The sequence below is a fragment of the Pygocentrus nattereri genome, chromosome 14 (assembly GCF_015220715.1).
Source record: "Pygocentrus nattereri isolate fPygNat1 chromosome 14, fPygNat1.pri, whole genome shotgun sequence".
NCBI lineage: Eukaryota > Metazoa > Chordata > Actinopteri > Characiformes > Serrasalmidae > Pygocentrus > Pygocentrus nattereri.
The window spans coordinates 25,120,642-25,145,681 of NC_051224.1; the positions used below are offsets into that span (position 1 = coordinate 25,120,642).

A 25,040-nucleotide genomic window follows, 5' to 3' on the forward strand; every position below is an offset into this window, starting at 1 on the left:
ATCGATCTGAACAACCAGAAGAACCATTTGAGCATAAAATGGCTCTATATAGTCATGGTTCTATTTATATCCATTTCATTTTTACTAAAGAACCTTTGAATAACCATCATTTCTAAGATCCGCAGGCTTTTGGTGAGTTATAGATCTACTTGCGGGGCTCGGATGATAAAACGCATTGGCCGGTAGAGGCGCTGTACCGTTTTTTGTAACAGTCTGATTTTCATCTCTGAACTTGCGTTGACGTGGAGCTCATAGGTGGAGCTGGCGTTTTTATTTCCCACCTGTTTTCAGACAAGCCCCCGCTCACCTGAGCTGGGATTGGCTACTAGTTCACTCAACGTTCTAGAACGCTTCTCCTTTGACCAATCCGAGCGCAGGCGGCAGCCAATCCGAGCTTCCGGGAGGCGGGACGTTCCGGAAAACGGGTTGGAGAAAAACACAAACACAAAATCCGTCTCTGGCGTTTTTGCTCCGGAATCGGAGAGCCATGGCTTCGGTACCGGCCCACTCTCTGCGGGTCTCGGACATTAAAGACCCCAATGTGCTGTTCGAGCGGTACAGCACGGAGGAGATCCGCGCAGTGGAGCGGAAGATCCGCGGAGAGATCGAGCAGAAGAAAGAGGAGCTCCGGCAGATGGTGGGCGAGCGGTACCGAGACCTGATCGACGCCGCGGACACCATCGGGGAGATGCGGCAGTGCTCGGAGAGTGTGGTCCGGTCGATCCAGGACATGGACCGATACTGCCAGCAGCTCAAACAGTCCAGAAACCCTCTACAGAGTCTCAGCAAACTGGAGGTAATGCGCCGGTCCTTCTTACCGCGGAACCACATTTAAAAAAGTTGGTCTTAAAGGGTTCTTTAGTAAAGGGAATGGTTCTGTTTAGAACAATGAGTTTTAGATAGAAGCGTTTCGTTGATAGAAACGGTTCTTGCATGCTTAAAGTATTCTTCAGATTGATAGCTAGAGTCTTTTGTATATGGTTCTTTACGGAACCTTTTTGGAAAACGATTCTGTGTAGTACGTATGGTTCTAGGATTCTATTTAGAACCATTTGCATTCTTAAATTGCACTTCAGATTGATGGAGAATGTGTTGTATAAGATTCTATAAGGAACCTTTTTTTAATGGCTCTACATAGCTAGCACCTAAAAGCTTCTTTTCTTGTTTACAGTGTCAAGCTCGTTACAATCAAAGAACCCTTTTTGGTGCTATGTAGAACCACGTACAACACATTCTCCATCAGCTCTGAAGAACTGTTTCAGTGTGTAAAAAAACAAAAAAAACATTTTATATAGAACCACGAGTGCTATATAGAACCATTTTCAAAAAGAACCAAAGAAACATTTAAGCATGAAATGGTTCTAAACAGAACTGTGAGTGCTAGATAGACCCATTTTTGAAAGGTTCTATATAGAACCACGTTCAACACATTCTCCATCAGTCTGACAAACCATTTCACCATGCAGAGATGAACCATTGTGCATGAAGCCTTGTGCATCTTTTATGCAGTGATAGGAAACGCGGTAGCTCACTGAAAGCTCAGATTCTATGTGCTGATATTTTGAAAACTTGATACTTTTAATCATTTATTAATAATATTTCAGCCCTCCCATGTTTTGACAGAGCACAACCTTTAAAAAAAAGTTGCACCCCTGCGTTACGCTGACGTAATGTCAACAATGTGGCCATGGAACTCGCTCTCCAGGTTTTGCGAATAATATGTACTGTATTGAGAGAAAACTGAAACAAAAAACAGGACCCAAAATCACAAATTCTGTAAAATAACATATTAAATGCTTATTTTAGGCTGGAACACCCCTTTAAAATGTTGTAGATTTTTATTTGATGGATTTGTCCCTTGATCAGTCTAAGCTATGTTAAACTGCTCTTTCTATGTTTTACAGGATCAGAAACAGTCCAAAGAGAAATTCTACTCCATCGCTTCGCAGATAAAGCTCCTCCTGGAGATACCCGAGCGGATATGGAGTGCTATGGAGTGTTCTCAGTACCTGCAGGCCACTCAGCTCTACCTGCTATGCTGTCACCTCCACCGCCAGCTGCACCTGGACGGAGGGAGCCCCCACTATAGCCCCGTCCTCTCACGCTTCCCCATACTGGTGCGCCAGGTGGCTGCGGCCGGGCATTTCAGGTACAGTTATCACTTTCGCTGAGTATTTTACACATGTGAGAAAGTTGTCTCAGTGAGGGCACACATACTGAACAGACCAGTGCAAAAAAAAGAAAAAAATATATTAATTAGTTGTGAAAATAGGCTGTTGGACATGCTTGCTGTCAGTGGAGGACGAAGTACACAAACCCTGTACTTGAGTTAAAGTCGAGGAACCCAAAGTAAAATATTACTCCATTAAAAGTAGCAGTTCCTCCCTTTAGACCTCCACTTGAGTAAAAGTACAAAAGTATTCATCTTCAAATGTACTAAAGTATCAAAAGTAAAAGTACTGAAAAATTAATTATGACTTTAATGTCCTGTTATCATTTTTATAACTAGACTCGCTTCATGAACTAATTTTAGGTGAAAATCCTCCAGTGTCTCTCTTGGTAAACTAGTCTTTTAATAGAACGTCATTAATTAGTGACGCTGACGTCTATTAAAATGATCATAAGCACAAAACACTGAAGGTAAACAGTTTCCATCAGGGAGAACCGAGTGGCTCTGAAATCACTTTTTACAAACAAGCAAAGTTTCAGTTTAAGATTTATTTACAACTTAGTTACAAGTTTAAGTTTAATAAAAACTGGCTTTAAACTCAGGATCACAAATGAGCTCCTTTACTATGTTGATCTGTAGGTCTCTGTTCATAAACATAAACCAGCCCAGACTAATTTACTATAAAATGAAAGTGTTTGTATAAATTCAGTAAAAAGACGCGTCAGTCACGACTGCATATGTGTCCATATTTCTATATTGTGCTCTATTTAAACAAAGTTAGGTTAGTTCATCATTTATGTTGAATAGACTCTCCCAAAGTTTTATGCTGCTGCACTGATGTTGAACCGTGTGCTGCACTGGGTCGGTATGACCAACAGGTCAAAACAAGCTCAAAACAAAGTGACCGCTGTGCCCTGATTGGTGTTCTTGCTTTGCGCTTCTTTTGTTTTGACATGTTACGTTTTTATACACACAGAAACCAAAAGGAAGGACAGATTTCTCAAAATGTAGTGGAGGAAAAAGTCAGATATTAGACTTTGAAATGTAGTGGAGTGAAAGTAAAAAGTCGCCCAAAATGGAAAAACTTCAGTACAGATACACGAAAAAAAACTACTTAAGTACAGAAACCAATTACATTTACTTAGTTACTGTCCACCACTGCTTGCTGTGTTTCTCGTTGGTTTTTAAGGCTTCATTCACACAGCAGGTAAAAGTGGTCCAAATCTGATTATTTATTTATTTATTTATTTTGGCTGTTCAGATTATATTTTAAATATCATCTGTATGTGATAGTCTGAACAGATCAGCTCCTAAACTGACCATTATGCACAATGCACAAAAGAACAGAGCTTCACATGGCTCATCTAGAGGTAGACAATCATGACCAGCATCACAGGAGCCATCATGAAGCTTCACTGACTGACAGCTGAGCTCATCACCCAGAATGTGTTCAGCTCGCTATTAAAAGGGCACGATCACTTCTTTGGCTCGTGTCTTCAGATTCTTTAAACTTTGCTTTCAATCTTTCAACTGTTCTGAAATGCTGCACCCTTGTTGTTCTACGGCCTCGTTCGGACATTTCTTTCAAATCTCTTCAAACACGGAGGGTTTTGGATATGTCTCTAATAATTTTGGTACAGAAACATCAGCCTAAATGTTTATGAATGTCAGCAGCATGAAATTATGACGAATGTGGAGTTGGACGGACGTAAAAGCCACATCAATTCCAATCTGGCTGTTCAGACTGAGTTGCATTGCTGCAGATTGAATACGTGTAGGATTTCAGTTCCACATATGAAAGCGTCTCAAATCGCATTTGAAGTTGTCAGATTCAGTGTGTTTATCTGTTCACACTGACACACATCTGCGTCACATGTAGGAAAAAGATTTGGGCCACTTTTCCCTGCTGTGTGAAGCCTAAGTGTCCAAATTATTTATATTTATTGCAGATAAGGAATAAATAAGGCTCCTAGTGCATAGTATTTTAGGCAAAAGGAGTTAAAGGTAAACCCCATAAAAATATATTCTACAACTATATTATATAAATACCATGGCCACACATCAGATGTCTATCTGATCTAGGAGTGTATATGAAAGTGGATCAGATCTGATTTGGACAGATCCGTGTTCATGTGCCATTTTGTCTCTAGGCATGTGGCCTCAGAAGGTGCTGTTGGTTTAGATCACGGGTGTCAAACTCAAGCACTGAAAAGACTGTATTAAAAAATCTCAAGATCAGTGTTTTTATTTTATTTTTACATTTTGCCATGACCCCAACTGGCCTTAAAATATGCCTAAAAAAGGCACTAAATAGTTGAACAATTCACAATAATTTGAAATAAAAACAAATAGTTTTATATAAAATAACAGATTAGCTGCAGATTCTGTTAAGCTACTTTAAATGTCCCCAACATACAGTCATTTTTTAAAAACTGCCCATTCGCTTGAACTGGACACTTTTTAAAAAATTTTTTTATTTTTGCTTTTGTGGGGCTGTCCCATAGATCATTGATGGGGAGAGGGTGGGAGCACACATTATGGTGCAGTGCATGCTGGGAACTGTAGTGCAGCTCATGTAAAATGGGCTAATATTAATAGACAATTTAAATAATTTTGTGGCCAATAAGATCGAGCCACAGGCCTGGCTTGTGTTTGACACATGGTATTTAGAACCTCTCCTTCTCTTCTTGTTCCAGGTCCACGATCCTGCTGGACAGTAAGTCGGTGTTGCGAGGTCGGGCAGTGTCTGACCAGGCTATAGCCGAAGCTCTGGTATCCACCATGCTCCTGGAAGGCAGCTCGCCTAGACAGGCCCTAGCAGACTTCCTGCTGGCCAGGAAAGCCTCCATTCAGCAGCTCCTGAACCAGCCACAGCATGGTACCCTCAACAGGCACATTACTCCCCATCACTGTCTGAGTGCTTTCTGAATGAGTCTCAGTGTAGGACAGCCAATCCTCAGATTGTACCCTTTAAGAAAAGGTGGCTCCTTAAAGGACTTTTTTTGGCCATAAAATGTTTTGTATGTGGTTCTGTATAGAACCTATTGGTGAATAGCACCAAACAGGGTTACGATGTCAAGCCTGTAACAAAAGCAGAACCCATTTTGTTGCTATATTGAACCCTTTTCAAAAAGGCTCTATATTCACCGATCAGGCATAACATTATGACTACCACCTTGTTTCTATAGTCATTACTTTTTATCAGCTCCACTTACTGTATAGGTGCACTTTGTAGTTCTACAATTACAGACTGTAGTCCATCTGTTTCTCTGATACTTTGTTAGCCCCCTTTTACCCTGTTCTTCAGTGGTCAGGACCCCCATGGACCAGGTACTATTTGGGTGGTGGATCATTCTCAGCACTGCAGTAACACTGACGTGGTGGTGGTGTGTTAGTGTATACTGGATATTTTTGGTTGGTGGACTATTCTCAGTCCAGCAGTGACATTGAGGTTTTTAAAAACTCCAGTAGCACTGCTGTGTCTGATCCACTCAGACCAGCGCAACACACCACCACCACATCAGTGTTACTGCAGTGCTGAGAATGATACACCACGCAAATAGTACCTGCTCTGTGAGGGTCCATGGGGGACCTGACCACTGAAGAACAGGGGAAAAGGGGGCTAACAAAGTTTCAGAGAAACAGATGGACTACAGTCTGTAACTGTAGAACTACAAAATGCACCTATACAGTAAGTGGAGCTGATAGAATGGACAATGAGTGTAGAAACAAGGAGGTGGTCAGAATGTTTTGCCTGATTGGTGTATGTATGAATGTGTGTATGTGTATCTACATATATATATCTATATGTTAATCTTACATGTTGTCATTCATGTAGGAGCTGGGATTAAAGCGCAGGTCTGCTCTTTGGTGGAGCTGCTGGTGACCACACTGTATCAGGCATACGCCGTGTTCTACCTGCCGCCAGAGGGAGTTCGGGGGGTGGACCCTGGGCTGAGCTGCGGGTTACTCTTCACCACGCTGGAAAACGTCACCTCCACAACATCCACCAGTGAGTAGAAGATTTAACACCACAAAACAAGCTTTATACTCTATTTATATATTTGTTTACAGGTGGCACTAATGTATTAATGTATCATGGTTGATCTGAGGTTTTGTATACTTTTATTTGTTATTATCTTCCACTAAATTTGTAAATACTTACATTTGTGTGTTTGGAATTTTACAGTAATAATTCTGAATCATACCGAAAGAATTGAATGAGATTGAGATTTAAACTGCTGTTGTTTACTGTGTGTTTAAAAGGACATCTGAATGTTTTCATTTTAACAGTAAGGTCAGATTTTTCAGTTGTGTTTTACTTTGTTAACTGCAAAGTCACATATACTATGATAATGATGATAATAATAATAATAATAATAATAATAATAATAAACCTACAGCTACAGTGTTTTTATACACTGTTTCACAGACTGCACTAAATACAGTTAAACTTGCCTGATTATTCTCACTCTGTAGGGAAACATGTAGACAGTGTTTCTTACTGATGATATCTGCTCAGAAAAACATCTTGCGACATGAATTATCATCATAATGTGTCATATTGCCAACCCCTGAAAACAGGTCATTTGACCTGGAGCATCCAAACTTTTGACTCTGTCAGATTATATTATGTGAACAGATATTTTGAGTGCAGTAAAAGGACAGAGTGCTTGCCAGGTTGAGTATAAGTGCAGTGTGATGTGGTTTGCTGATGTCTGGTGGTTTTGTTTATATTCTTTATTCTCTAGCTAAAGGCCGGAAGGTCCTGCATGGTGAGGGCAGCGCAGGGAGCTGGTTTAAATATCTGCCTCCGTCCGTCACCGACTTCCAGCCTGTCCTCCGCACGCTGGCCCAGCCTATACAGAGTGACCAGCTCAGAGACACGCTGCAGCAGTGGATCGACACGTGAGTGTTTGACATTCCATCTGCACTCAGTAACACACTGTGGCTTATGTTCCACTATATTTTCAAATTTGCACAATTAAGGGATTTAGATGTAAACAGAGTTCTCTATTCTAGAGAAACTCAGAATCTTTCACAGTGGTGGTGATAGGAACCAGATGTCCACCTCTAAAAGCTCCCTCACAGAAAGTTAAGACATTAAGATGTCCTTATAAATCGTTTGGAATTGTTATGTAAAAATCTCACACTCATATTTCTCTCTTGGTTTTTGATGCACCTTTCCAAAGTTCCTTAACCATCCACATTTTCTCACTTTTATAAAAAATTAACAAAAATAGAATAGACCAGCATGCTAATTATAATTTAAATATCTGTGCAGTACATGATGTGCTCAAAATTATTGGTAACTTTTATTTTTGTTAGCTTTTCACCTTTTATATGTCGCTGCTGTTGGAAGAAAACCTTGTATCTCCAAAATAGTAACTTTACAGGAGAAGGAAAAAACATACTTCACTTTCAGTGTAAGTCAATGGAACCAGAATTATTCCCATGTCATCTTGGGTCATTTCTTTTAGGCCATTCATCATAAAATTTACAAACAATGTAAAGGGTAACAGATACTTTCAAATTATGTCAAAAACTGAAAAATGCCAAAAATGGAGATACAAGGTTGTTTTCCGACAGCAACGATGTATTTGTATTGTACAGTGAACTTCAGTCTGAAAAGGTGAATTAAAAATGAATTATTATTATTATTATTATTATTACCATTATTATTTTTTAAAATTGTTGTTGTTATTATTATTATTATTATTATTATTATTATTATGAGTGTTCTGCTGTGTGCTGCAGGTGTAAGGAGGATATCCGTGGCGGTGTGAGCAGTCTGCTGGTGTATGTGAAGAGTCTGAAAGCCCTGGCGGCGATCAGGGACGCAGTGTGGGAGCTGCTGAGCAGCGAGTCCATCAGCCTGCACTGGAGTGCGGTGTGTCTGCGGCTGCTGGAGAAACCACTCTGTCTGTGGGACGACCTGCTGCAGCAGCTCTTCCTGCAGCGCCTGCAGGTACACAGCACTGAACACCCTAGCGCTGCATGCCGTGTGTGTGTGTAGATATATATAAAAATTAACTTGTCGGAAGAAAATCTTGCATCTCCAAAATGGTAAGTTTACAGGAGAAGGAAAAACCATACTTTACATTTAATGTAAGTCAATGGAACCAGAATATTTTTTCCAAGTTATTCTGGGCCTTTTGTTGTGATCCATTCATCATGAACTTGCTCATAATGTAGTAGACAACATGCATTTTCAAATTATGTAAAAAAAATATATATATAAAAATAGAGGTTTTGTTCCGACAGCAGATTACACATTGCGTTGATTTTCTTAGTAAAAAAGAAATTACCACATCCTCTGTAGTGATCACAGTGAAATATTACACTTTTCTGCTTCTATTTATTTGCTGAGATTAACATATTGGGAAAATATGAAAATATAATGCATAAAATATAATATGGGCCGCTACTTTTGTACAGACTTTGTTTAATGATAGATTTTTCCTCCAGATATGTTAAATTCAGCAAATAAGCAGAATCAGAGTCACTTTGTCACCAAGTATGTTGCATATAAAAGGAATCAGTCTAAATAAATTATTATTCACAGTACATATCAGGATTTGTTATACAGATATACAGTAAGGGAGGTTTGCTAGGTTACAGTTGTTCAAATAATCAATTTGAAACAATAAGTAATTGTGTGTTAACGTGTGCAGTCTGTACAGGACGTTAACTTATTTCACTTAAAAGAAAAAATCAATAAAACATGAACAAACTCCGGCAAATGGTGTTAAATAAACTTGCCATTAGGCCTTCCACAGTTATTATGTAATTGCCTGATTGCAGTTATTTGAGATGATCGTAGTTATTTTCTTAATAAGATGAATATTTTCAGTTCTTACCTTCCACATGTTTTTTATCAGTTGGTTTGAGGCAAATACATGTAACTAAAAGAAGGTATGAAACATGCTTATTGAGACACATCATGAGTCTTACAGTAATAGAAGTCATTACTTCTCACTTGTTTATCACCTTTAGGGGGCGGTGGTGAGCGATGTTTTATTTATTTAAATTTGAGCTGTGTCCATCGTAAGTTGGAAGTTACTGAGAGTCAACAGCTAGAGGGAAAACAGCTGATCACCCAGATGAGACTTTAGGACACTTTAGGCTTGTACACTGACGTACTAACTGCCATGGGATAGTAGTCTGTAAACTGATGTGAAGTAGTCTTACCTCAGGGGATGGTTTGGGACACCCACACCTGTATAAGTTGTGAGGTGTTATCTTGTGAGTGAGGTTGAGTGCTGGCCAGCATGGTCATGGCCAGCCTTGGTGAATTATTGGAGTTCAAACGAGGCATGGTAGTGGGTGCCAGATGGATGGGGTGTTCCATATTCTAAGTTATGCAGGCATTTTTCATTCCTTGATACACAGTGCTACATGTTTGCCGGGAATACATCATAAAATGCATTACAACCCACACTGGACAGTGCACAGGTGCTTATTGATCGTGACCGGTGGCGTCTTTCTAGAATGAACAGACAAGCGACTCAGAAATCATATCCACATTCAATGCTGGAGACCCCACATTGCACATGCAGGTCACTGCAGCTTCCATGGGATGTGGGAGCAGAAGGCCCACCAGAGTGCCTCGGTTAACACCACAAGACTGGACACAGCATCTCACTCCTGGACCCGTGAGGTTGCTAACTGGGCCTTAAAGGACTGGCAGCATGTGGTATGGTCTGAGGAGTCATGGTACCAGTTGTTTTGGGCTGATGGTAGGGGTTGTGAGTGGCACAGACTCCATGAAGCCATTTACCCTAGTTGTCAACAAAGCACTGTGCAGGCTGGTTGTGGTTCAGTGGTGTGGGGTGTGTTGTCATGGCACGGGTTGGATACACTGGTCCATCTAAACATGTCATTGACCGGGGACTGCTACGTTTCACTGCTTGGTGACCATGTGCAGCCCTTCATGGACTTCATGTACCACCACAATGATGGGGTATTCCAGCAGGGTAATACTCTGTGCCTTCGGGTCCAAGTTGTCCAGAATTGATTCGAGGACCATTTTGAAGAGTTCTGATGAATTTTGTGGTCTGCATATGTGTCCGATATGAGCCTGTTCGAGCATTTATGGGATGTGGTTGTGAGGTCCATTCGCACTAGAGATCCTGCACCTATAAACACCCCAGTGCTGTGGTTGGCTATCCGGATGACATGGCTCAACATTCATCCCTCGAGATGCCTTCCGTCCACTTGCTGAATCGATCCACGTTGAGTTACTGCACTTTGCCAGAGGGGGTATACGGGTTCCTGACCCATGATTTGTGCCGTGTCTGTGTACTTATAATGAATGCAGTAAACAAAACAGACTATTAAATTGTTAATCACAGTTATTTATGTGGTCATTATATTGTCTAGCTCTAGGTTCACAGTTGTCACAGGCCTACTTGCCACACCCAGTGTCTGCAGTGTTTTATTGCGGATGTTACTGGTTTGACTGGCTCAGTGTGTCAGTGCAGACGCAGTTTGTTGTATGTTAGATGAGTTACAGATTAGCTGATCACAAACTGCACTGCACTAAATCCAGTTAAATAGGCCTAATTATGCTAACTTTCTAGTGAAACGTGATTAGTGTTCTTAACATATTGTGACATAGTTTATCACAATAACAATAAATTCTTGTGATATTGTCCACCCTTTAAAACAGGCCATTTGACCTGGAGCGCCCAAACTCTTGAATGTGTCAATTATATAATGTAAACAGATATTCTGAGTGCAGTAAAACGACAAGAGGGTTGCAGAGTTGAGTGTAACTGCAGTGTTATGTAGTTTGCTGATGTTTGGTTGTGTCACTGCAGGCGATCACCCAGGAGGGCATGGAGGGAATCTCCAGTAGCTCCAGGCAGCTCCTGTCCTCTGCCTTGCGGGACCTGGAGGCTCAGTCTCAGTCCGGAGTGTTCGGCCGGGGAGCTCAGTACGAGAGCGATGTGGCTGCGTTTCTGTGGACGGAGTCTCAGGGAGACCTGCCGAGTGACGCGGCGTGGGTCAGCGTGTCCCAGCGTGGCCCGCAGGTAACATGGCACCATATATATAACATACACAGTGCCTGAGGCTGTGGATCACAATAATTACTGAATTTAACATTGAACATGAAAAAATGCAATAAAATGTGGTTGTCTTTTGCATATAGCTGTAAACTCTAGAGACTACTGTTCAAAAGATTTGACATATTAATTGCTCTTTTTTTGTTAAGTAATAAAAGTAGTTTAAGGTTAATAGTTCAAGTTTTCTGGGAAATCAAGGTTATTATGTATTAAATAATGTACTGTAATGTTATATTTACAATAATTTCTTCATTCTGTTATCTACAAAATACCAGTCATTCATGTTCATGTTATTTAATTTTATTAGTATATATTAGTATATAGCATTAGTTATATTAGAACTTCATTCTGAATATTTATATTAGAACTTCATTCTGAATATTTATATTAGAACTTCATTCTGAATATTTATATTAGAACTTCATTCTGAATATTAATTATATTAGATCTTCATTCTGGATGTTAATTTTATTAGAACCTCATTCTGGATGTTAATTTTATTAGAACCTCATTCTGAATATTAATTACATTAGAACTTAATTCTGAATATTAATTATATTAGAACTTCATTCTGGATGTTAATTTTATTAGAACCTCATTCTGGATGTTAATTTTATTAGAACCTCATTCTGAATATTAATTATATTAGAACTTAATTCTGAATATTAATTATATTAGAACTTCATTCTGGTTGTTCATTTTATTAGAACCTCATTCTGGATGTCAGTTTATTAGAGCTTCTTTCTGGCTGTTATTATTTTATTAGAATTTAATTTTAGATATTAATTTTTATTAGAACTTCATTCTGAATGGTAATTTTATTAGATCTTCCTTCTGGATGTTACATTTATTCTACATCATATATTCCTGATATTTTATTTTATATCATGCAGCTGTATCCTCAGGTGAAGAGCAGTCTGTCCATGAAGACCCAAGCCCTCACGCCCTGCATTCAGAGTTTCTGCTCCGCGCTCGATACTAAGCTGAAGGTCAAGCTGGAGGACCTGCAGCACTATTTACCTCCAGAACCAGCTGTGAAGGATCAGCCTGAGAGCACACCGGCACCGGCCACACCCTCCTTCAACCGCTTTACAGACTCCAGCGCTGTGGAGGAGGCTCTGCGGGAGCACTGCCTGGCCTGCGTGAGGGACATCCTGTCCAGCGTTCGCTCACAGCTGACCGGGCTGCAGGCCGATCCTGTCGGTTCGGGCCGAATGAGCTCAACCTTGTTCATGGCGCGGCTGTGTCAGTCTCTGGGGGAGCTGTGTCCCAGCCTGAGGCAGTGCGTGCTGGGCCAGCAGGGTGGCGCCGTGGACGCTGCTGGCAGAGGAACCCCCCGGCAGGGCAAAAAGCTGGGCAAAGGCGGTGCGGTCAAAGGGGTGGAGCTTAGTCCAGCTCAGGCAAAATGGGCCGGACTGAAGGAGGAGTTGCTGGCCTGCAGTATGGAGGCGTACCGCATCTGGAGCAGCGCTGTGTCCAAGGTCAGACTGTCCACTCAGATTGTGAAGCTACGTCACCTGTTACCTGTTTACTGTGCAGTTTACACGTCAACTTTATTATAAAATTTACACAGCAGTTTGTCCATGTCTGCATATCCTGTGTTTAAAATATGTTACATTCCTTTTTTCTCCTTTGGTGTAAGAAGTCCAGAAATTTCCATTTCATGCTGCATTTCAATGCAAGTCATTAAACTGACCATATCCAATGCTATAAAGTGGACTGTAAACAAAACCATAAGAAATAAAAAAAAAAAACATCAGAAAAGTAAAACGAGAAAAATCAAGAAGTTATTATGTTAAATAATGCACTATATGGTTATATTTACAATAATATCTTCAAATTACCATGCATTCTGGGTGTTTTATTTAATTTTAATTTAATTGAATTACTAAATATAAGTTTTATTAGAACTTCATTATGGTTGTTAAATTTATAAACAAATTTTTTGGATTTTAATTTTATCAGAACTTCATTCTAGGTAATTATAAATTATAAATATTAAGATTTAAACAAATATATTTTAATATTCTCTAATCTATATTAGGCGCTGTTGGCCAGTTTTACGGGTTCTCTCCATGCTGGCTCGGCCGGCTCCATCCTAGCCACTGCTACACACTGGGAAGAGCAGGAGATCCAGGAGGAGGCAGAGTCAGGAAACACCATCATGTCCAAAATCCACCTGCCTGTACAGGTAAACACCTCAGGAGGACACTGTTAATATCAGTGTGTTGCAGAATGCTGATGGCAGTTTGTGGCTGAGTTAATAGCAAAGTGTGATACATTTTAGTTGTATGGAGGGACGTGAACGTGCCAGTGTCGGTGATCAAAAGTATTACAGTATTCTGTGTTTTGCCGATATGAAATCAATGCATTGTAGTTATACTGACAGACGCATGTATTTCATTATAACCCCGAAAATCCACTGTGATTTAGTTGGATGTGAAATTACTGCACTGTAGCACTGACACTCTTTACTGTGTAAACATGTTGCAGCCCTATTGGAGCTTGATTAGTTTTCAATGGAGAGGGTCTGCCGTGTCCGTAGCCTGCTAAGTTATAAAATAAACTATGTATGTATGTATGTATGTATGTATGTATGTATGTATGTATGTATGTATGTATGTATGTATATATTTACTTTTCTTGGGCTGGCGTTTAAATTTTTAAGGCAGTAATTGTACCAGGCTGTTCGGAGTTTGAAGTTGTCATCATTGGTTTTTATACAGCCATGTATCATCAAACATGGTAATGTCCCATCACTATTTATTTAGTTATTATTTATTTATTATTTCCAAAAGTATTCAATCACCCATCCAAATCATTGAATTCAGGTGTTCCAATCACTTCCATGGCCACAGGTGTATAAAACCAAGCACCTAGGCCTGCAGACTGCTTCTACAAACATTAGTGAAAGAATGGGTCACTCTCAGGAGCTCAGTGAATTCCAGCGTGGTACTGTGATCGGACGCCACCTGTGCAACAAGTCCAGTTGTGAAATTTCCTCACTACTAAATATTCCACAGTCAACTGTCAGTGGTATTATAACAAAGTGGAAATAATTGGGAGCAACAGCAACTCAGCCTGACGAAGTCGGCCATGTAAAATGACAGAGCGGGGTCAGCGGATGCTGAGGCTAAGTGCACAGAGGTCGCCAACTTTCTGCAGAGTCAATCGCTACAGACCTCCAAACTTCATGTGGCCTTCAGATCAGCTCAAGAACAGCATAGAGAGCTTCATGGAATGGGTTTCCATGGCCAAGCAGCTGCATCCAAGTCTTACATCACCAAGCGCAATGCAAAGCGTGGAATGCAGTGGTGTAAAGCGCCGCCACTGGACTCTAGAACAGTGGAGACGTGTTCTCTGGAATGACGAATCACGCTTCTCCATCTGGCAATCCAATGGACGAGTTTAGGTTTGTGGGTTGCCAGGAGAATGGTACTTGTCTGACTGCATTGTGCTAAGTGTAAAGTTTGGTGGAGGGGGGATTATGGTGTTGGGTTGTTTTTCAGGAGTTTGGCTTGGCCCCTTAGTTCCAGTGAAAGGAACTCTGAATGCTTTAGCACCAAGAGATTTTGGACAATTTCATTCTCCCAACTTTGTGGGAACAGTTTGGGGATGGCCCCTTCCTGTTCCAACATGACAGCACACCAGTGCACAAAGCAAGGTCCATAAAGATATGGATGAGCGAGTTTGGTGGGGAAGTACTTGACTGGCCTGCACAGAGTCCTGACCTCAACGCAATAGAACACCTTTGGGATGAATTAGAGCGGAGACTGTGAGCCAGGCCTTCATGTCCAACGTCAGTGTCTGACCTCACAAATGCGCTTCTGGAAGAATGGTCAAAAATTCCCATAAACACAAAAACCTGTAGAAAGCCTTCCCAGAAGAGCTGAAACTGTTATAGCTGCAAAGGGTGGGCCAACATCATATTAAACTCTATGGATTAAGAAGGGGTTATCACTCAAGTTCATATGCATCTGAAGGCAAATGAGCCAATACTTTTGGCAATATAGTGTATATATTTATAATCCCAAGCTTACTCACCCATCTCTGGGTCACTACTTTATCATTACATGTTATTTTATTATTAATTGTTTTAATTATTAGGAGTTTTGTATTTGTGTATATATATGTGTGTGTGTGTGTGTGTGTGTGTGTGTGTGTATATATATATATATATATATATATATATATATATATATATATATATATATATATATATATATATATATATATATATATATATATATATATATATATACAACTATACTAACTTACAGGAAATGTGTGAATTTAGTCTACAGGTAACTATAATCTGGATATCAACTATAGCAGATGTCTGATGCTTAAAGAGGCAGAGGTGAAAACAAAATATCAAAATCTCTTTAAGAAAGGCTATTAACAGCCAGAATATGTGTCATATCACTTTTTAAAAAAGAAAGCATTTTTATTATACTCATTGCTGAGTATAAGGTATAGTAAGAGTTGTTGTTGTTGTTGTTGTTGTTGTTGTTGTTGTTGTTGTTGTTTATTATTATTATTATTATTATTATTATTATTATTATTATTATTATTATTATTATTATTATTATTATTCCAGGGACAAATACCTTAAATAGTTTGCTGAACCCGGTGCTCCCTCATCCCTCGGTAATAGTACTGCTGTTTTAAATTGACTTCACTGTAATGTAATAACAACAACCTGCTGATGGACAAAGAACCGGTCCAACTAGGCGCGTTTACTTTATCCACACTTTCAAAACGGAGCTACTGTAATCCTGGTAATACTGCATTCTGGTGATGACATCATTGCGACATTGGATAAATTATGAGTTTAATTTTAAACCTAATGCTGACCTGAACGCCTGGCTCAGTGATGTTTAGATGGTCTGTCTGGGGTAATTTGGGAATATCTAAAGATCACATTTATTATATATGTATCAGCCAGTGGAATTTCTTACAGCACTGCACTGCAAAATCATCTATAGTAAACCAGTCCAGCTCTAATACAGTGTTTAATGTGCATCAACTTTGTTTTTTGTTGTTGTCGTCAGCCATCGTGGTACGTTCAGTCTCTGCTGTTCCAGCTATGTCTGGAGGTGAACAGGGTTGGAGGTCATGCTCTGCCAAAGGTCACTCTGCTGGAGCTGCTGAGGGGCTGTATGGATCAGGTGCTGACCGAGTACGAGAAGCTCACTCAGCGCTCAGAGAGAAAGGTGAGCCCACAGCACAGCGGAGATGCTTCATTGTTTATAATTTTGTTTTTCTTTTATTTTAGCTTCTGTTTTATAATTTATTTTCCTGTTTTTCTGATTCTTTTGTTTATTTCTTTTTTAGGTAATGCTCTTTAGCTTCCTTTAGTTATTTCTGTTCTTCTACTCTGTGTTCATTGCTTTATCTTCACTGACTTTATTTAAATGTAATTATTTTTTAACTCTTGTTGTTATTTAACTTTAATTACTTTTGCTTTTATTTGTATAAAATGCTTTGAATGGCCTTTGTGTATGAAGTGTGCTCTATAAACAAACTTTCTATTTTCTTATTTTTCTTTTACCTTACTTTGTGCTTTATTCTCTTTTCTTTTGATTTTCTATATGAATTTCTTTTTTTTTGTCTTTGGCTTTGTTTTTACTTTCTTCTGATTTTCCCACTAGTTTTTCTTTTTGACCTTCCCCTTCTCCTTTTTCATGTTTTGTAAATCCCTCTGTCTGTTTCAGGATGCAGCGCCTCCTATCACGCAGAATAGAGCACTGCAGCTGCTGTTTGATCTGCGCTTCCTCTCGGCCACTCTGGGCTCTCGACTGGAGGAGGGGAAAAGCTCCCGTTCGCAGCAGGACCCCAGGTACCCCAACCCTTCGCCTTTCACCTCTGCTTCTCTACAGCACAGGTTCAAACACCAACCAGAACTAAGGAAATGTCCTGTGTGGCATTTTAGTCACTGTTTCATTGTCTGTTTAATCACTGTTTAATTTGTTTGGATCTGTTGATGTTTAGAAATGGTAGAACTGTCTTTATCTCCTCCACATCACTCACCTTGTGATGCTTTTGTGCCGGTTCTCTTTTATTTTTTAGGATCCAGGAGATTTGTGACTTACTGGAGGGTCACATTGACCCTTTTGACCTGGACGTGTTCACCCCGCATCTAAACAGCAACCTGAACCGCCTCACACAGAGAACTGCAGTAAGCAGAGAGAGTTTCTAGCCAAAACAAGACAGTTTAATGCTTTACTTAGTAAAACAATGAGTAAATATTTACAACTGAACACTTTCTACCTTAACATTCAGTATGATTACACAGGAAATTCCACTTAACTACCCAAATCTGATTTTCTCAACAAACCTGATTTATTTGTTTGTTCACATTGTCTTTTAATTGCGATCTGTATGCGACATTAGTCTGAATAGATCAGCTCCTAAACTGACCCACAGCAGCCAAAGAGCAGAGCTTCACAGAGGTAAACAATCACGACTGCCAACAAACGCCTGTCACTCCTGGAGCATCAGTTTCGTCTTCACCAGCATCACAGGAGTAATCATTAAGTTCTAATGGTTGACAGCTGAGCTCATCACCTACAGTGTGTTCAAGTTCGCCGTAAAAAGGGCGCGTTATTCGGCCTCGGCCACTACTTGAGTTTGTGTCCTCGGTTTCTTTAAACTGTTCTCTGATGCTGCAGCCTCGTCTCCTCCAGCCACATTCGGCCATTTCATTCGAAACCTCTTCAAACACGAAGAGGCTAGGATGAGTCTCTTCTAATTTTTTGGTACAGAAACATCAGCCTAAATGTTTGAGTCTCAGCAGTGCGACATCATGACAGATGTCGAGTTGGACTGACATAAAAATTGCATGAATTCTGAGCTGGCTGTTCAGACGGAGTCGCATTGCTGCAGATTTGAGTACCACATATGAAAGCGTCTCAAATCGGAATTGAAAATGTTTTTATCTGTTCACACTGACACACATCTGAGTCACATACGGAGAAAAAGATCTGATTTGGGCCACTTTTACCTGCTGTGTGAACATAGCCTTAGCAAAAAGGGTTCTATAAAGTACCAAAAAAGGTTCCTTTGGCTTGTAACAATAGTGGAACCCTTTTGGAGCTATATATAATCCTTAAATCGGAAGAACCCTTTCACCATACAAAGAGCAATTTAATCATGCAAAGGATTGTTTGAGTGTTCATGGTTCCTAATAGAACCATTTTCTTCACTAGGGAGCCACCTTTTTACGAGTGTATTCATTTAATATTTATTTTATTCTTATATACCAGCTCCCATCAAATAATATTCATAAACTAATAACTAATTTAATAACTAATAAACATTAAATAAAAAAATTGTAGCCACTTTAATTAACTTATGTTTGCATTTATTCACCTTTATCTGATGTATATACTGGATACAGTGTAGCCATACACTCTTAATGATGGTTCCTAAAGGGTTCTTTACTGAAGAACATGGTTTTATATAGAACCATGAGCACTCAAAGAACCCTGTGCATGCTTAAAGGGTTCTGTGCATCGTGAAAGGGTTCTTCAGATTGATGAAGAAGGTGCTGTAGATGGTTCTGTAGAGATGGTTCTTTATAACACTAAAAAGGGTCCACTGTAATTACAAGCCAATAAACCCCTTTTTGGCACTACATAGAACCCTTGTTGCTGCAAGTGTAGAAATCAGAATGTTTTGTTCATTTTCAGGGAGGAAAAAGCAGCAAAAACATCAAAACTGATTGTGTGAAGATATTTTTGACTTGGTCTTTGATAAACAGCCACAGATCTTCTTATCGAAGTTGTAAAGAAATTGTGAAGGGGCTCTTTTAATGAGATCAAGACGCCTTTTCACTTAATTTCCGGTTGGATGTGCTGCTGCACCGTAACACTGTGATGGTGTTATCGTATCTCACTGTTCCGCTTGTGAACGTTGTGTAATCTGCAGGTGCTTTTAGGCCTTTTAACCGGCACAGAGAAGCAGTTTGTTCCCAGAAGCAGCAGCGTCGGCTCTCAGGAACCGTACAACATCCTTCCTCTGGCCAGCAGCCAGATCCGGTGAGCATGTTTACATCTCTGAGCTACATTCTGAAGAATCCACTTTAAATAAAAGAAAGTCATCAACACTGTTACACTCTCAGAAATAAAGGTACTAAGCTGTCACTGGGTCAGTGCCCCTCCCGTTGCTGAGGTGGGTCCCTAACGGGTCCATCTCAGTATCTTTAGTCAGGGAACATAACTGAACCATATATGAAATTATATTGTCTAAGCTGTACTGACTCCACACACCCCGCCTCGCCTCCAGGCTTTTATTTTACTGTTCTGTTTAAAATATTTGCTTATGAAAAGGTACAAATATGAACTTTTCCAGTGGAAAAACATATTTAAGCTTCATAATCAGACCTTAAAACCACTGCTGCACCTTTGAGGGAACATTTACACTGTTTGTACCTTCATGAAAGAAAAATGTACCTGCAGAGAACCTTAATTACTAACAGTGTAGTGTTTGCAAAGCTATGGTATTTTTATAATTAAATGGTGACTGGGGGAAAATAGTGTAAAATCTGAAATAATAATTTTTCTTTGGGGACTGTATTGCTATATCATAAATGGATTATAGAACATATTGTCGCTTGTTTGTGATGAATGGACCAATAAAATAATTTGGAATAAAATCTCTTTACATTAACTTGTATTAAAAGCTGCAGTGCCCTCTACTATAAAGTTACCATTCTGGAGATACTTGTTTTTATATTGGACAGTGACGTATATTTTACTATATTTATATACACAGTATATTTTAAGCAAAAATCTTCCCAAAACTATCATAAAACAGTGTCTCAGTCATCAGGCAGTGAATTCTTAACCATTTCATGTAGGAACTTTCTGTGAGGGAGCTTTTAGAGGTGGACGTCTGGTTCCTATCACTACCACTGTGAACAGTTCTGATGCTTAGTGACTTTGTGTACATCTTAACCATTTAATTATGGACAAATTTTGGAAAAAAAGTGGAATTCCTCTTCAAGATCTATTCTTGTCCATATTTGTATTTACTTATAATAGCTTTCAGTGCTAAAGTGATACATATTCTGATTATGTAACCTCTAACACTGTTGCTGTTCTCCTCTTTTGCTGTGTGTCTGTTAGGTTTGGTCTGCTGCCGCTGAGTATGACCAACTCCAGGAAAGCCAAATCAACATCTCGAGCAACAGACATCACTAAACCACTCGTAAGTGTAAATTGCACTGTTAGTGTGTTTCATATGAAAGCATCCGCCTGCTCAGACGAGCAGGATCCTTTCTTCATACAGCAGAATTACAGTGTGATGGTCAAGCTGTCATGAACTTCATTTTTTGTGCCTCTTCAAACCAGCAGTTTCCTGATTTTGCAATTTTCAGTTTTGAGTTGTGAAGTCTGGAGGAGGTGGCCCGGTGGATCTGGAGGATCTCGGTGATGTTATAATGCTGTGTGGTTTTGCTGTGGTTCTGCTTGCAGTGTGGTTTGCAAGAACTTTGCATCTCCTGGCCCTAAAACTAAACCACTCTTGGCTTAGCTTTGGCTGGAAGTTCCAGGCTTTAACCGAGTGTGAAAAGCACCTTTTGATTGGCCGATTTCAGATTATGCAGGACCAACAGCTCTACAGGACTTTATGCTAAATTTTAAAAGTGGTCGCCAAGTGTGGCAAATATGCATAAGGCTTATTTATTTGCCAAAGATGACAATGTTTGTTATTTTTTTGACAACATTTTTTTTTTTTTTTTAGTCCATCTTTATTTTAGCAGTGCTTTTACGGCATTTGAAGGAGCGGTCACTTTGTCGGTCATGCTGTAAAGCTGCACAGTTAAACAGTTTAGACGTTACAGTGTTAGAAAATAAAAGTTCTGTGCAGGTACATTTTCTGTTCATCAAGGTTCAAACAGTGTAAATGTGACTCAAGATCGTTTTAAGATCCGATTGTGCACCTTCAATCAGTTTTTCCAGTGAAAAGTTTGTATTTGTACCTTTCCTAACCGAATGTTTTAAAACAGAACAGTAAAATTAAGAGATGGGGTGTGTGGAGTCAGTACAGCTTAGAACATATGATTTCAGTGGATTATTGTTCAGTTATGTTCCCTGACTAAAGGTACTGAGATGAGGGGCTCTGTTTAGCAGCTTTATTTCTGAAAGTGAATATCAGATGCAGTGACTTTACAATAACTTTCAGTTGGATTTGAGTTGTATCACGTTTTGTAGGGCTGCCCCAAACAGTATTTAACAGGCTGCACATATTGGTGTTTCCAAATGTGCACCTGAATGCTGATTCTCAAAAGCACTTTTAAAAACCAATTAAGCGTCCAAGCACAAAATGCTGAAACCCTATTGTAATTTTTAGGATTTTTCTTCTTCGTCTTTTTATGCCCTAAAACAAATCATGCAGACCAAACCGCAAGTCGTACAGACATGAAATGTGGTCAGTAAGTATTAGTCCCGCTACTCAGGCACTCAAGCTCAGCCCAATTGGCCTGACGGTGGTGCTATAGCAAAGTTTGTATGTTTAGGGCTGGTGATTCTGTACCGTATATCATAGGGACAAAATTCCTTCTTCTCCTGATTAGTAATGTCATGGTGTACAAAACAGCTATTTTGCTCATATTAAAAATCTCTGGTGATATAATTTAGCATTTTATGCAAATTTGCAAAAAATATTTTCACACAATCTGCACAAGTCTGTTATCATTAGAAGCCTAAGAAGCTGAACTTTAATAATTACCAAAAAAATTGCAGAAAATTGCAGAAATGAGTTACTCAACCAAAGGCTGTCCGATTGACATGAAAATTGGCTTGTTGCTACAATGTGCTGTCCTGGATCTATGAGACTGATGCCATTGGCCAATCAGATTACCAATGTCAGACAAACTTGCAAAGCAAGCAAAATATATATATATATATATATATATATATATATATATATATATTAAAAGTAAAAGGATGATTATTACTGCAGTTTGAATTGTTTCTAGTAGGGGATGTTTAAATAAACAGTAATGGCACAAATTGAAAACTGAAATCAGGCATGTAGCCGGCTGAACTGTACTCAGATAATAATTTTTGTGGCTTAAAAAAGGACAATATGATCTGAATACTAAATATGAGGGCTGGGAAATATGACAATATCAATCTTTATTGTGATAAATGATGTCACAATATGCAATAAAACTTGTCTAGGGCAAGTGGGCAAACATTAATGTTGAGCCCTCTATTATTGATCTGTGCTTAAAAAACATGCTGATGTCTATTAAATGTCTATTAAATGATGATGTCTATTAAAATTATCATAAGCACAAAACACTGAAGGCACAGTTTCCATCAGGGAGAACCGAGTGGCTCTGAAATCACTTTTTACAAAGTTTAAAATTTCAGTTTAAGATTTATTTACAACTTAGTTTCAAGTTTAAATTTAATATAAACTGGCTTTAAACTCAGGATCACAAATGAGCTCCTTTACTATGTTAATCTGTAGGCCTCTGTTCATAAACATAAACTAGCCAAAACTAATTTACTATAAAATTTACATTTACGGCATTTGGCTGACGCTCTTATCCAGAGCGACTTACAACTTGATCATTTTACACGGGGGGGCCAAGGTGGTGTTAGGAGTCTTGCCCAAGGACCCTTATTGGTATAGTGTAGGGTGTTCACCCAGGTGGGGATTGAACCCCAGTCTACAGTGTAGAAGGCAGAGGTGTTAACCACTACACTACACCAACCACCAATGAAAAATGAAAGTGTTTGTATAAATTCAGTAAAAAGCCGCGTCAGCATGTGTGTCCATATTTCTATATTGTGCTCTATTTACACAAAGTTAGGTTAGTTCATCATTTATGTTGAATAGATTTAAAAAATTTTACACTGCTGCGCTGATGTTGAAACGTGTGCTGCACTGGATCGGTATGACCAACAGGTCAAAACAAGCTCAAAACAAAGTGACCGCTGTGCCCTGATTGGTGTTCTTGCTTTGCTCTTCTTTCATTTTAACATGTTACGTTTTTATACACACAGAAACCAAAAGGAAGGACAGATTTCTCAAAATATAGTGGAGGAAAAAGTCAGATATTAGACTCTGAAATGTAGTGGAGTGAAAGTAAAAAGTCGCCCAAAATGGATAAACTTCAGTACAGATACACAAAAAACTACTTAAGTACAGAAACCAATTACATTTACTCAGTTTCTAACCACCACTGGTGTGTTCAAACCAGTTTGTTTTAGCCTAAAGCTTTATATATGTTGTTAGCCCAGCGCAAATGCTTCACACATTTATTGGAAACTAACATAACTTATGTATTAAATAAAATTACTGATATCAATTCACCTAAAATACGCCATGAATACCAAGACAGGTGTAGGCTACTGGCTTGAGCCTGCTGAAGTGAATCTGCTGGCGTGAAACTGTGGCTCTGACAAATATTATTGACTAAAGAAACAAACTTCAGACACCAAACATGTATGAGTGCATTTGAGATGCTCTAAACTGGATTTTTTTTGTTTGTTTACTTATCTCTTTGAGCCTATCATTATATATCTATACCTATAGTGTATGCTCTTTTTTGATTTCTCTTTTTTTTTGTTTTCAGATGGCTCCCTCGTCCACTCCAGCCCCAGAAGACACCTTCCGCCCAGGAAACCTTTTCAGGCAGTTAGCCAATCAGGACGAAGAACCCGCTGGCCCCTCCCTCTTTAAATTAGGCTGGCTCTCCGGCATGGCCAAATAGTACTAATTTCTTTCTTTTGTTTTGCTTTATTTTGTTTTTGGGATGAAGTTTAAGGTTTTTAACACACAAAAGGCTGTAAAAATAATATATATTATGTATAAATATGTTTTGGGATGATTGTTTTCTTATACTGGAGAAAATAAAATATTGAAATATAATATTGGGCCACGTGTGAATCGGTTAGCTGTAATTGGTTCTGTCAGAAATAAAAAGCGCTAATGTTGCACTCAAATTATTTTGAGTGTTCATGGTTCTATAAGGAACCATTGTCTTTACCTGAGAACCATCTTTGTTAAGCATGTAAGCGTAACAATATAACTGTAAGCCATAATGTGCTATGGATCTTTATGGGAGATCAATCATATGTACAGAACACACACAAACAAGAACAAGACAGAACCTTAAACAAGCACAATTGAAAAGGGCTTTGCTGGGTCGTTAGTGACAGTGACAACATTAAAGGGCCTAAATCTACATTAGTTTGTTTGTATTGAATTCTGGGTCCATTTATGACATTTATGTGTTTTTGGTACCAAAAAACAGTCATAGATCATTTCTATATTTTTTTTCTTCTTCATTTTTAAAGTTTTCTTTTTTTCTTATTCCAGGCTGTTTTTGCTACTGGGCTTTTAAGACTGATCTATGTAAATTAGTGCTGCTCTGATTGGCTGTAAAAAAAAAATTTAAAAAAATTAAAAAAAAGTCCACATAAGGAATGGGTGGTGCTAAACTGCAGAATGCTTAACAGGCAAATATATAAATGTGTTCATTTTATGGATAGTACATTTAAAAGTTAAAAATGGGACAAATGTGGGGAAACTGTGGTGTTCCATGACACGGGCCCTTTAATACATCTGTGACATGGGATATAGTGAATTTAAAAAGGAAATATTTCAATAACAGCAGATTCAGTAACAGTTTATATTGATAGCTTTTTTACACCCATAATACACAAAGAATAAGCCTGATACAGAACAAAACACTGAATCTATGAACCACATAGTCTGAAAACAGCTTATTTAGTGTACTTTATACAGCGCTGTGCAAAAGTCAGAGACCCATTTAGTTT

At 39.0% G+C, this 25,040-nt stretch overlaps 1 protein-coding gene across 2 annotated transcripts; it reads left to right on the forward strand.

Annotated features, from left to right (window-relative positions):
- The first annotated feature begins 430 nt into the window (after positions 1-430).
- cog1 (component of oligomeric golgi complex 1) lies at positions 431-24,445 on the forward strand. 2 transcript variants are annotated; one of them, XM_017715490.2, is made up of 16 exons: positions 431-796; positions 1,905-2,149; positions 4,867-5,048; positions 6,009-6,182; positions 6,922-7,078; positions 7,928-8,138; positions 10,993-11,205; positions 12,132-12,719; positions 13,283-13,429; positions 16,293-16,454; positions 16,956-17,080; positions 17,311-17,419; positions 19,171-19,280; positions 20,370-20,451; positions 20,621-20,672; positions 23,834-23,969. In XM_017715490.2, exons 1-15 carry the CDS (start codon positions 488-490, stop codon positions 20,624-20,626), a joined length of 2,820 nt encoding a protein of 939 aa, XP_017570979.1. In that variant the 5' UTR covers positions 431-487; the 3' UTR covers positions 20,627-20,672; positions 23,834-23,969. The 2 variants fall into 2 exon arrangements, with proteins under 2 accessions (XP_017570979.1, XP_017570978.1); XM_017715489.2 differs by lacking the exon at positions 20,621-20,672 and having other exon boundaries at positions 23,834-24,445.
- Positions 24,446-25,040: the final 595 nt, after the last annotated feature.